Source organism: Lepidochelys kempii, chromosome 4, assembly GCF_965140285.1.
Source record: "Lepidochelys kempii isolate rLepKem1 chromosome 4, rLepKem1.hap1, whole genome shotgun sequence".
NCBI classification, from domain to species: domain Eukaryota; kingdom Metazoa; phylum Chordata; order Testudines; family Cheloniidae; genus Lepidochelys; species Lepidochelys kempii.
Window position 1 is genome coordinate 26755246 of NC_136383.1, and position 14105 is coordinate 26769350.

The window sequence follows — 14105 nt, forward strand, 5'->3', positions numbered from 1 at the left end:
TAGGGGAATTCCATCCTCTTGTAATTCACATATTTGTGCAAGAGATTAGAATGTGGATCAGCTTGTCATCTGAGAAGCAAGAGGCCAGTTCTGCAGTGTAATTTCAATAGGTATGAGTTGCAGTGCTACTGGTTCATTTTCTGTTCTTTCTGGTATGGAGGTGACAGCAACATTGTGTGATACTATTTTTGAAGTGTTTTTTCTGTACATGCCAAGCGTTTCTTTTTTGTAAGGTGTATACAGTTCATCTCTTGTTTTTCCACACTGATGGGTTTTGTACATACTTAAATAGTATGCTATGCTATACTGAACAACACATTTCTTTAGGTAGAAAGAGGGAGGAAACAAGACCACATTGGAAATTGGAGACACACAGAAATAGATTATCAGTTGAGAGAAGGGGAAGAGAAAATGGAAGTGAGAGTGGAAGAGATTAAAGAAGTATAAGGAGAGAAAGAATACAGCTAGAAAAGACATAAGCCTTTAAGGTTGGAAAAATTACTTTCAGTTACTCATGTTCCTACATTTTATTATTTTTTCTCTAGCAAAACAAAGTAATGGAGGAGGATCTGACCTTAAAGTCTGGTTTTGTTCTGCAAAGTAGGCCCCTTCTTACCCAGTAGCTCTGCTCCCTGTGGATATTAGTTTCTGTTTACTGACTAAAATAATTTTCTGCTATCCTTTCTTTACTCATTTTAGCCTTACAGAGGGAGAGGGAGTTTGATGCTATTTCTGTTCGCACTCCATCAGCAAAATTATTAGCTATGTCCTAATTGCAGAATCCTTACTGTTAGTGACATGTGAGGCAGAAAGAACCCAGTTTGACTCTCAGATGCCAGATGGAGTTTCCAGGGCTAGTAGGTAGAAAAAGATAATTTTTTAAAACTGGTAACTCAGCATAATTGATCTGGAAATCAATGAGACAATAAATACAGGAACCAGTGATGCCATATTGCAAAGTCACTTTTCAGAGTAGTGGTCCACTTTGTGTCTGATCCAATGCCCACTGAAGTCATAAAAGTCTTTCCTATTGACTTCAGTGGGCTTTGGATCTGGCTCTTTCTGTCTGGGAACATGCATAATTCCATGGGCAATAGAAAGTTAAGAGAGGTGTCATTTGATTTGCAAAAATCTACAGAATCCTAATTGGGTATCATTCAAAATCCCGTTATCCCACAAGGACAGTGGTACCAAACACGACAAACCTAGAACAATTATGCAGGTTAGACAAACACCCCTGTCAGGAATGGTCTAGATAATCTTAGTCCTGCCACGAGTGCAGGGGACTGAACTAGATGACCTCTCGAGGTCCTTTCCAGTTTCATGATTCGATGCAGATATATAGTCAAGAAAATGTTTAAAAATAGGGTTTTTTAATTTTACTTAAGACAGGCATGTCAAACATGCAGCCCTCACACAGCTAAAACGTGACCCTTGACTGACAGTACTGTGTTACCAGTTAATGCTCAGAACGCGATACCGTAATCTGTAACATCAAAAAATTGGGTAAGTGGAAGCAGTGCTTCAAGCTGATTTACCATCATTGGCAAAAAAAGAAGTACCGGTAGTTCAGCAGTATTGATTATCAGCTTTGTTTATTACGTCAGAAGAGTCGTAATGCTGATGTCTTAACCAGTGCTTCGTCTCCAGAAATGACTGGAATCCATCCGCAAATGGTATGCACGTTGGTACGTAAGTACAGTAGCGCCTCAGCGTTATGAACACCAGAGTTATGAACTAACCAATCACACACCTCATTTGCAACCAGACATACGCAATCCGGCAGCAGCAGATACAACAAAAACCAAAAAAACAGTACCGTACTGTGTTAAACGTAAACTACTAAAAAAATAAAGAGAAAGGAGCATTTTTCTTCTGCCTAGTAAAGTTTCGAAGCTGTATTAAGTCAATGTTCAGTAGTAAACTTTTGAAAGAACAACCATAATGTATTGTTCAGTTTTACGAGCAACCTCCATTCCCGAGGTGTTCGGAATGCTGAGGTTCTACTGTACATTACAGAACGTAATTCAACGTCTTCTGTGAAGAGCAGACTGAGGTCTTTGAAGTCATTTTCCAAAGTGTACAGGACTTGCCAAACCAGTTCCACTCACCCAGCGTACATTCCACTCTCTCTGACCTATTGTGCACCCTGGAGAGCTGCAATACCACGGAACGGATCAAGCAATTTCATCAGGTTGAATTGGTGCGGCATGAAGATGGTTGAGCTTCAGTTGCTTTTTATTCGATTTGTCAGGACTGCTAATTGGAATTTGCACCTTGCAGCATTGGAAGACTTCATGAAATACTTTTTTGCTTTAGATGAACTATTCTGCGATGATTGCCTGGTACCTCACTGAAATAAGAGGTGTAGAAAAGTCTGACCTGGACATATGGGAAGAATTTCAAAAAGGAAATTGGGTTGTTAAAAGGTCGACAGTTCCCTTCTGTGCTCTTAGCTCAGATGAAGCCTTAGAACATGAAAACAGAGCAATGAAGGTCGTTGGGGGCTGGTGGGCATAACACAGCATCCAAATGCTCTCCGCTGTTTGTTTTCTGACAGCTCCAGAACTCCACTGAATTTGGAATGAAACATTAATCATGACTGGGATGACCTGACCAGGGGTGGGCAAACTTTTTGGCCCGAGGGCCACATCAGGGTTGCAAAACTTTATGGCGGGCCAGGTAGGAAAGGCTGTGCCTCCCCAAACAGCCTGGACCCCGCCCCCCTATCCACCCCCTCCCACTTCCTGCCCCCGTCAGAACTCCCGACCCATCCAACTCCTTGTCCTCTGACCGCCCCCTCCCGGGACCCCTGCCCCAACCACCCCAAAGGACACCACCCCCACCCAGCCCCCCCTGCTCCCAGTCCCCTGACTGCCCCGACCCCTATCCACAACCCTGTCCCGACTGCCCCCCAGGACCCCAACCCCTATCCAACCCCCTTTCTCCCCGGGCTCCTTGCATATGGCCCTTCACAGTCCAGCTTTCTCTAACACAGTTTCCTCTGGCCAATCCTCTTTTCACCCTGGCACAGTCACTTTTCACCCCTTCTTCTCTAACCACTTTCCAACTGCCCACTGCAGGCAGATTCTGAGCTCGAGCGGCCCTCTCCCGGGCGCTCTCTCTCTCCCCAGGACAGCGCTCCGTGCTGCTGTACCACGGCTGTCGCAGGTGCTAGGGCCAGGGCCCGGGTTACTACGGTAACACCTGCCAAGATTTGGCTGAACACTTGGTTAGGAGGCTGAAGAGAAAATACTAGACCTGTGACAAAGTCCATCTAATCAATTCAAAATATTACCAGAAAGACGAGACCAAGAAGCGTTCCAAGCAGGTGCTTGGGGCGGCAGTTAGAAAGGGGCGGCAGTTCCCCTGGCCACGGCGGCAATTCGGCGGCGGCTTCTCCCTTTGGCCATCCGCGGCGGCAGTTCTTTGCACTGCTTGGGGCGGCAAAAACTGTACAGCCGGCCCTGGAAGAGACTCCTTGGTTTTGCACCTTTCCACGACAAAATCATTGGCTCCACAAACACCTGTGGTGTCACAATGAAGAAGCTACTGTCTCGTGCTCGCACAAAGGATGAGTTAACTGCATATCTTGCAGGAAAAATGCTCCAGCATGCGAAGAATTGCCCAGAGAATTTTGTCATTGCATGGCCAAATGAAATTTCCGCCTCTTACTGTTCAATGGAGTTTCTTCGTAGTTCCCATGAGGAGGCCAACATTAAAATTACGTTGTATGCCATCAATGCCACAGAGAGATGATACTAAATTCCGAATTATTACAACACAGATATTCTAGTGCTCTCTGTGAGACAGTACCCAAGACTTCGGCCAGATTCTGGTTTTGTGCCTGCAGCTGGGGGACAGCACTGCTGTTTATCCCTCAGAGATGTGCTCCTATCAGTTGGACTATGAGAAGAGGCCAGACTGCCAGGTTTCCATTTCCTTTCAGAGTGACACACTACTGGCAGGTTGGCTAGAAAGACCAAATTATCCCACTGGAAGGCATTTGATTCAGTCTCTGAAGACTCTCTCTCTCCTCCCTCTGAAGGTGCTCAGAATGGCTGAGACAGTCGCTGAGGAGGTCATAAATGCACTGGAGGCATTCATATGCTGAGTTTACTGTTTGAAGACCGATATTATGACACTTGCAGAGCTACGTTGGTGAATGGTTTCCAAACAAGCAGGCATATAGAGAAAAATTACCACTGACAAGGTATGCATTTATTCCAGCTATCAAGAGGGTAAATTATCAAGCAATGGAATGGCTCCAGAAAGGGGAGGACAGCTTTGGATGTGCTCAATCAATCAGGCATGAATGGGTCTTGGAGGATGGACTGACCACACCAGCTGCGGGTGAAATACCATGTGCTCCCCAATTAATCCTTCAGATAATCTAATGCTCAGGTGCAAAGACCAAATGTTCCCTCTGCAAATGTTTGGCCAACAGCCTGCCTTGTAGTTTGGCACAGACAAGGATTGATGTGATAATGTGCCCTAGATGGAAATGACATAGATGATGGCTTTGATGAATAAATGTTTTCAGTCCTACATGGCAAGGCTAGCTTCCCTAGGATTACCAAAGGTCAATGTCTTTTTGGTGTAAGCAGTGCATCTCTATGTTAAAGTACAATTTTAAAATGTTGATTTTAAAATCATTTTTTCAAATACATCTACATAATTGTTCTAGATTTGTCATATTTGGTACGATTGTGTTTGTGGGAGAAAGGGCTTTCGAATGACACCCAACTGGGCCCATTTCTGATGACACTGTATTATCAAAATTTCCGCCAAGTGGAGGACCTGGAGCTGGGAGACAGAGGATGGGTGAGTGGGACAGTGAGTCCCCCCTGCCATGTTGCAGACACCATTGAAATGATGGTTCTGTAGATCTTTACAAATCAAATGACAGCTCCCTTATCTTTCTGTCACTAACTTGCCCAGAGAATGAGATTTTACTGCACTATGCTGCCAGACTTTTTACACTAAGGATGAAAGAATCTTCAGGCTGGTAAGATCTTGGGGACAGGAGAGAATCTTGGGTCAGTCTTGGTGTACGTGGGGGGATAGGAGGAGGACACCTCCACACCATGTCATTTTCAATTCAAATTCTCTTTTATAGAGTATAGCTGTGAAAATTCACCTGATTGGGGAGGAGAGGGGAAGATCCCTGATGGGGAGCCATGTGTAACCCACATCCCCTCAGTGCAGTGCTCTGTCCCCTTCACTTGGTAGCTGGGCCGTGTAGAGAGATTCATAAGCCTCAACTAACAAAGGCTCTTTTAGTTTAGGGAAGAGGCTCATGCATTAAGATCTAGACTCCCAGGTTCACTCCCTGCTGCCAATGACACGTTAATAGGTGCAATATCACATTGCTGCTTCACAAAATGAAATGGGGAAGCGACCCAAGTGCATAGTGATTGGTGTTGCTAAGAAGACACTGCCTAAATTCTTATTATGTGGAACTATGTGGGTGTTCTGATTTACCACTAGTTTCTCTCCATTAAGTCTTATCACTGAGGTAGATATTCTGCTCAAGACACAAAAAACGTGATGGGGTACAGACAAGCCCGTTCTTGCAAAAAATGTTATCTGAGACAAGTATCATTCCTGAGAGATTAAAAAAAATTGGAAGAAAAGCTAATTCTCATATTTGTCTGTACAGTGCCTGTCACCATGCTAAGTACATATGAATATTGTAAAATAAGAGGCCATAAGACTAACACGTTGTCTACACTGGGATTTTAACCACCACTGCAAACTCCTAGCACAGACACAATTTGTGCTATTGCACAGCTTACCCTGTTCGACAACAGGAGTTTGCACTGGTGGCTAAAAGCCAAGTGTAGATAAGACTTTAGAACAAGGCTGAGCTCTGTTCTTGCCTTTCAGGGGAGCTATCTCTTGTCATCTTTTATGTGAACAGCAGCTCCAGTAAAGCCTATCCTATCACTAATTTAATCTGTAAAACAGTAGGGTAGCAGAAGGTGACTAATTCCTGAAAAGAAAAGGAGTACTTGTGGCACCTTAGAGACTAACCAATTTATTTGAGCATGAGCTTTCGTGAGCTACAGCTCACTTCATCGGATAAAGCTCACGAAAGCTCATGCTCAAATAAATTGGTTAGTCTCTAAGGTGCCACAAGTACTCCTTTTCTTTTTGCGAATACAGACTAACATGGCTGTTACTCTAATTCCTGAAAGTTATTCTCCTCTGAAGCAAGAGAAGTCAGTGCTCATTATTGCTATGTACATACTAAAAAAAAAAAAAAAAAAGCCAGCATCAGACCAGTACCATCCTTGATCAGAATCAAAAATAAATGTTGTTCCGTCCCTGAATGAGCAGGGAAAATCTCCTATCAGAGGATGAGCCTCCAATAGTAAATTCATTAAAAGCGCTCTTAGACACTCACATACTGTACCATGGTTACGAGCCTGGGATAAAGAGATGAGGTTACCCAGGGTAACAAGTAATTGAAGCAACAAACAGATGACAACAAGAATGTCCTTCTGGCAAAGGTGAAAAAATGAAGTTCTGTATCACAGAAGCTGAGTGATGAATAGTGGAGAGCCCAGACTAAAAAATAAAGCAGGAATCAAGAAATTGAAAATTAACTGAAGAGCTGAGGTTTTGCTGGGAGAAACGAGACCTTTTGGAGAAACAGTATCATCCAATAATGTACATCTATTAGACCTACTGGAAGACTTCCAAGGCCAAAGAGTCAGGGTGAACGTGCCCAGGAGAGGCACTAATTCAGCACAGCTACCGGGCAGGGGAGGGGTCCTGTGTAAATAAAGTTGTAATTTAAAGCGGCTTTCCTCAAATGGAGGATGGTGGTGGGACTGTTACTTGGGTTTCCTTGGGGATCATGCCGTGGCTGGACACAGTGGTCCCCTGAGAGCATATGTGTTTGTGTGCGCACATGCCAATTAAGCCTAAAATAAATTTCTGGAGCAACGTATTAACATTACCAGGACTCAGTATAAGTTTGTTTGTCTGAGAGCATCACCTGTCTCTTTGGTTATGTTTCCAAGAAATGACTTTTGTGGAAATGATGAGACAAATAAATAAGATTGCATAGTCCCTCATTCCTCCTCTCTAAAAACAACCTTCCTTCTCTCCTCATATTGTACGTAGGATTTATCACAGACAAAGGGGAGCTCATTGTAAAAATATTAGTACCACATAAATGAATGGCAGTGAAGATAGCTATGGCACTAGAATGCCTTAATCTCTCTCTTCACACAAAGCCCTCCAAAGAAGCCAAAGCAGGCTGTGTGTCCCTGGCTGACCTTCAGTACAATACGTCTGCAGTGTGTAGAGCTCTGTTTCTGGAACATTACTCAGAGAAGCAAACTATTTATTCTGAGTAAAGTAGGGGAGTTATTTTTGGCGGGACCTTCCCAAAATCACTCTGATGACTCTCAGAGGTGTACAGAATCCAAACCATGGTGCAAATTCAAACAAATATTACATAAGATGCCTTTCAGTGTATTCAAAGAAAGCAAATTATTGGCATTACATGTGGCTGATCTTAGTGATGCATTCAAAGAGACAGATACTTTAACAGTGAACAGTCCTTTCATTTTATATCATACTAGCAGCAATATTAATTTCCTCCTAATAACATTAGCAGTACTTGTTTTAAATTACCAGTGAAGACTATAAATTGCCTTCTCCATCTGCCTATTGTTTCCCTCGCTTGGCCCAATCCCTTCTGTATTTAAGAAGCCACTGAGCTGTATGGGATTCCCTAATCCAAACAGTTGTCTGCTTCAGGCATCACATAGAATGAAAACAGAGATTAAGTTAAAATTGACCACCCAGGGTAAAGTTCTTTTGATCCAGCTCTCCTAGCTGAGTGTACTATATTCACACCCAAAAGATTTATTTATCGTCAATGTGTGAATAACAAGTGTACTGTAGTCTGCGGATATGTTTAGAATGGATTGTTTATTCACATAAGAACAGCTATACTGGGTCATCAGTGGTCCACCTCACCCAGTATCCTATCTTCTGATAGTGACCAGTGCAAGCTGCTTCAGAGGGAGTGAACAGAGAAATTATAGAGTGATCCATCCCCTGTCATCCAGTCCCAGCTTGTAGCAGTCAGAGGTTTAGGGACACCAAGAGCATGGGGTTCCATCCCTGCCCATCTTGGCTAATAGCCATTGATAGACCTATCTTCCATGAACTTATCTAATTCTTTTTTGGACCCAGTTATACATAATCATGACTATACTGCTTTTCTTCAGTCAAATTTAAGGGGGCTGGTTAACAGTTTATTTCCAAATGGGGTTTTCCTGAAGATGCACAAATCGAGCTGAAAGTTATTTGTATTGTCAATAAATAATGGCTCTGGATGGCTCCTCGGGTTAATTCAGGATGCTTTAATGAGCTTTGTGTGATTAAATTTGTGCAGAAGTAGACAAGTTCACTGTGAGAGACAGTAAAAGGATGTCTGGATCCTGTTTCAATACTGTATCAACAACTATCATTGACTATGTCTGCACAGTGCCTAGCACAATGGGACAAGTGAGGCTCCTAGGCAGTACTGCAGTAGAACTAAATTAAGAACAATATAAAAATGTGGAGTGTCATTGGGTTTAATACGTCTTCGTTATATATTTAACATTAAAATATTTCTATGGATTGTTAAACTGAGGTTAGTGCAGTTCGGAAACTGATCTGTAACCCTTTCACAGGGGGACAGCCCCATGGCTCGTGTCACACATGAACTCCCTTTGCAAACAGGTGACCCGCACTAGCAGCAATGCCAAGTGTAATTAAAAACTTTTTTGTCAAGTACATTTCATAGCGGATTCGTACCGAGATGAATTCTGACCTTTTGAACATCTACACTGCTGACTTGAGGAAAACAGTTACGATGACTGAGAGCAAACCATCTATTTATATGCATAAATGGCCTTTTACAGACTTTCCTGGCGATAGTTGGATGAAAATATTTGATTTGTCTGCAGGCTTTAACCAAAATAAAATAAAAACGGTTGTCCCTAAATATATGCAGTAGGTCAAAGAAAACAGATTTGAGTGACCATTTCAAGGATCAGTCAATAATAAAGATTTCCAGATTACTGAGACCTTTCATTGTGTCAGAGAGCAAAAAGAAGAAAGAAAGTAATTCTACTAAGTCTGACACAGTTGCTTTGGTAGCAGCAGCTAATTGATATTGCCACATCCATTTTTACTTTCTTTATGAGCTGACCAGGATTTCAGGGACTTTTGTTTGTGTGGGGGCTTTCTTGGCATACAAACACCTTGCAAAATAACCCCTCAACTTAAAAGCCAAAATACATCCAGTCAAAGGTGTGAGAACATTTTGAACAAAAACTAGAAACCCCATTTTATGAATGTTAAATTTTTCCATTTAATTTTCCATATTTTTAGAAAGGTCCCATTTCATCAAAACTATTTCAATATTTGTGCTCGAAAAGAAACTGTGTTTGAAAGTGAAAATGGCTTTTTATTCAAAATACTTCTATTTTTAAATCTCAGAAAGAAGGCCTTCTGAAACTCCTCATTTCTTTTGAAGGAACAATAGTGTACATGACCAACTTCAAGTTTAACATGCCTTCAATGTGAAAATAAATATTTTCTGGAAATTTTAGGGGGAAAACCTGTGTTTCTTGATCACAGAATGAAGTGAGGAAGCATTTTATATGAAATTTCACCAAAAAATGTTGCCCTTTCTTCCAGCTCTAGAAGTGGGTACGTGTTTATACTGGTCTCATCACCATGGTATTGGAACAACACAGATCTGACCTTTGACTGTTAGTTATTCTGGGGCTTGGTTACAAAGCACGTTTTGACTAACAGGTGTTTTAAAGGATGATGCTTTGATCTTTAAATGTACATTATGTTTGATTGCATACTGTGTAGTGTGTAGGTGGTTCTCTGAGCAGGTCCAAAACCCAAACAATCTTGGTAGTGTTAAGTTTCTATCTGCATTAGGTTTCATTGGGGTCTTGTCTTCCATAGAGCTTAAAATTGTGAAGTCTTTTTTAATAAGGAGACATACAGACTAACTGGCCTTTGCTTCTTCAATAGGCTTCAAGAAGCAGTCTTAAATTATCATTAAAGCTTCATAGGAAGTGTCCATTTAAATACTGAATTGCAATTACGAATGAGGAGAAAAAGGGGACACACTGTTACCATGTGTCAGGTTAGGGACTGCTGTATCATGAATGCCAGGAAATCCTGTGGTCCAACTTCTGCTTTCAGTTACATTGGTCTAAATGCATTGTTGGTGTAGCTGAGAGCATAAATTTGTCCCAATAACTTTTCTTATATATACACACAGAGCAAAGAAAGGAAAAACAAAAACAAGAGCCTTGCTAAACTCAGATTTCCTTAGGTTTCAAAACAAAATGCTAACTCATGCCTAGCATGTCCTCTAAATCACAATTGTCTCTTAAGACACCCACAGTATCACTAGTAATTTATTTATTAGCAGGAGTACAGTTTCACTTGCCAGGGTATATGGACTGGCTACATCCTGAGAGCCCCCTTGTGGCTAGGGGGGCTCTGCAGTACCTTGCTTCATTCCCTCTCACCAGGGATCCTCAATAAATTCCACAAACAGACTTCTCTCTCTTCAACACCCATCCGTAGGGCCTGGGTTTATTAACATCAAAGTTCAGAACAAAACTCAAAGTCTGCAAAGTTCAACTCAATTCCCTGCTTTTAGCAGACCACTCCCAGACCTTCCGAGCTGGGGTGTGTGGGTCTTTTCTTCTCCCCAGGAATCTGCTGTTGGCAGCTCTTCCAAAATCCCAGGCTTCTGTCTTGCCTGGTGCTCACAGCCCTCCCTAGCTGGTCAAGAGTCCTTTGCAGGAGCTCCTGCTCACTGCCACTCCTCTACAGTCCCTGTCACAGCTTCCTCTCTCTGTTTCCCTATGTTTATAGAGACCAGCTGCCCTCTATCAAATGCCATGTGAAGCTGTTAATGAGGCACAGGTGGTCTGGACTAGTTCCCTCTTACAGGGCCCAGTCTACCATGTGACTGTCAGATATTGTATTCTCTCCTCTCCCACTCATTTTTAGACTTTTTATACAGGGACAGGGCCTTTAACAGGGGTTGGTAGTCTGGCCTGCATGGTCAGTGCCCTTTTTGGTATCCGGTCTACCGTTAAGTTGTACCAGGACAATTTTTGTGAGATCTTCCCATTTATTCGGTGCCCCTTTTCTTTCTGATTTACTCTATTCTATGTTACCTTCCTCCAGAAATTTAAGCCAGGTTACCTACATCCCACAAATAGTGCTCAGAACTTTGCAGGATTCAGTCCTGGCTATAGAAGGACTAAACATTTTTAGATGAAATTTTAGATTTCACTCTCTTCCCCTCTGCTGCAAAAAGTTATACTTCCTCCACTGAATATTTTAACTGAGACAGTTCTATTTGTCTGCAGTTTGTTTAGTGCAGGGAGTCGTGAGCTGTCAGCCTCCACTCCAAATCACGCTTTTCCTCCAGCATTTATAATGATGTTAAATATATAAAAAAGTGTTTTTAATGTCGGGTGCGGGGGTCGCACTCAGAGGCTTGCTGTGTGAAAGGGGTCACCAGTACAAAAGTTTGAGAATCACTGGTTTAGTGATATGGATGAATGGTGTTGCTGAGATGATGCGTTAATGTACAGGGTTTTTCTTAACACCCTTGTCTTTTTGGTTACAATAGTATGTGCTGCATGAGACATTTGCCCAAAAGAAGAAGTGTACCAGAGAAAAAACATTTCAGGAAATACAGATTTAGAAGATAGTAGACAGAGCTTAAAAAGGGTAAAGAAATGTCTTCCACCTAAATCAATGTCTCTTGCAGGATGGAAGGAAAAATATTATAGAAAATTAAACTCAGATTTTTGTAGAAACTACAACAACCAATGAGCTGTGAATAAGTATTTAGAGGGACACTGTCAACCTGAGGTATTTTTAAAAAAAAAAAAATTAAAGTTCATTTTCTGAGAGAGCACCTTTTAAACAGTCTACCTGGATTTTTTTAATGGGTTTTTCTGCTTGCCTATTGATGTCTGAAAGGGTCTTTTCACTTAGTCTCTGTACACAGAGTGCTGTCAAATGCATAAAGTGCACAAACGGAGAAAATATAATAAAGAGTCATTTGTGGTTCCCTTTCAGCATAAATAATCTTCAGCATTCCCTGAGTCAAAAGAGCGAGAGGCACACAATACAATACGATTAGCTTTTCCATCGGAGGATCTTCCCTCCTTAATACCCATGCTGAGAGGCTGTTTCTCATAATGCATCTCATGTAAACCTGTGATTTACATAATCTAGTGCATTAAATGTTGTCTGGCTCCACACGTCCTTTATTCCTCCATGGCCCTGGCCCAATGAAGGGAAATGTTGTGAAAAATATAGTAGCTCCCACTGGCTCAGCCCCACCTGAGTGAGACTGGGAGCCCCAGCACAGAGCAGCTGCTGCTGAGCTTTTTAAGTGAGCAGAATTGTATGACATCGGGCTTAAAATTCTCGCAGCTCATCACATCAGGGCTCCCAACGCTGTGAACAGCAGTGGCGCTCCACAGGTGGCAGATTGGCTTGTGATTTTATACGCTATTTGTATCCAGCCTTAACCCCTTGTTAACATAAATAAATCCAATCGGGGTGCACATCTCACCACCTGTGTTTTCACTGACCAATGCTGAATGCTTACTGATGCCTTTGGAGTACAACCATTGCTTTTATGAGAGGAGACTTGGCTTGTTGAGCCTAGCAAAAAGCAGGCTGAGAGGAGATTGATCAAGGGGTACATATCAGAGAGGTGAAGAGCTATTTAAGCTAAAGGACAATGTTGGCACAAGAAGCACTGGAATGGTTCAGTTATGGTACAGTGGCTTAAAGCGACACATCACGACAATCCCCCTTTCTGAAGGTGGACATTCACAGTCCTGGAGAGACTGTAACTATTGGTGAAAACAGCAGTAACTTGTGGGTGGATTTCCAATCAGAAATCGACCTAGACTTGAAGGAAGCGTGCTGCAGAAACCAGAGTGCTCACGAGCTCCTACCCTGCCCTGATTTGGGTCGGTCCCCCACAATGCTCCTGTTTACTATGGTGTCTGGAGGTCCAGTTTGAAGTACTATCAGGAAACTAAGTTGAGAGAACTCGGATTTTTTTCCCCATAATATGCCACAATTTGCTACCCCCTGCACCATTCAATGGAAGGAAACAAGTGGCTTTATAGTCAGAACATTTGAGGGTTTCAAACAAAGTCTGAACCAGTTCCTTGGAAGAAGTAACTGAAGGAGAAGTTGGATATTTAAAACCATCCCCCTTTTGAGATATAACTGAACAAAATAGCTAGACTCCCCCTCCCAACCCCCCAAAGTCAGAATTGTGTTAATTTTTTACTGAGCCAGTTTCTTTCAGACTTCCCAAAGGGAGTCTCCTCTTGAAAATTTCCAGGCCAAAAGGAGTTATCCTGCAAAATGTGTGCGTGTGTGTGTGTGTGTGTGAGAGAGAGAGCGAGCATGTATGTGTGAATATTGAGGGTTATAATAGAGAGCTGGTTGCAGCCCCAACTATGGAGTTATTACTGCTTCACAACTCACTACATGTCAGCCAGAATTGAGTGAAGCTTTAACCTTTATGTCTTGCTAGGTGGTACCACGATAATCTCACCCGCCATGCAGCAGAGGCTCTTCTTCTTTCCAATGGATGTGATGGAAGCTATCTCTTAAGGAAGAGTAATGAAAGGAATGACTTGTATTCTCTCTCAGTAAGGTACAATATGCTGAATTAACTTACATGACTTCACATTACTACTAATTTTAAGCATCGTTCACTTACCACCATGTTTATTTGCAATAGTAATGCACTTTATTAACTGGTAATAATCACATTAATAGTTTCTGTGATCTGGTAATCAAAAAAAGGTTTGAAACATCCCATCACCTAATATTTGTGCTCAACTTCATAGGTCCATAAGAGTTCATCTTGCTGAGAGATACTTCATTCCATGAACTGCTTTAAAATTAAACATTGTACAATCACTCAAAACCCTCTATAATGGTAAAATCAATTAGATTAGCAGCCATAATAATAAAGGGAGGCAGACAGAAGTGAGCAGAAA

General features: G+C 42.1%; 2 protein-coding genes across 3 annotated transcripts in view; one reads left to right on the forward strand and one right to left on the reverse strand.

The window, feature by feature from the left end:
- The window catches only part of LAMTOR3 (late endosomal/lysosomal adaptor, MAPK and MTOR activator 3), a 62888-nt gene that overhangs the window by 14426 nt on the left and 34357 nt on the right, over positions 1 to 14105 (reverse strand). Inside the window, exon 7 of one of the 2 annotated variants that reach the window (XM_073340788.2) lies at positions 13928 to 13999. The exons of the other annotated variant lie outside the window; for it this stretch is intronic. Coding sequence (XP_073196889.1) covers positions 13965 to 13999 — 35 coding nt within the window. The 3' untranslated portion in view covers positions 13928 to 13964. The remainder of the gene's footprint in view (positions 1 to 13927; positions 14000 to 14105) is intronic. 2 annotated transcript variants of the gene reach the window in all.
- DAPP1 (dual adaptor of phosphotyrosine and 3-phosphoinositides 1) overlaps positions 1 to 14105 on the forward strand; it is a 45634-nt gene that overhangs the window by 8045 nt on the left and 23484 nt on the right. The window contains exon 2 of the mRNA XM_073340783.2: positions 13634 to 13756. Within this exon, the coding sequence (XP_073196884.2) occupies positions 13634 to 13756 (123 nt within the window). The remainder of the gene's footprint in view (positions 1 to 13633; positions 13757 to 14105) is intronic.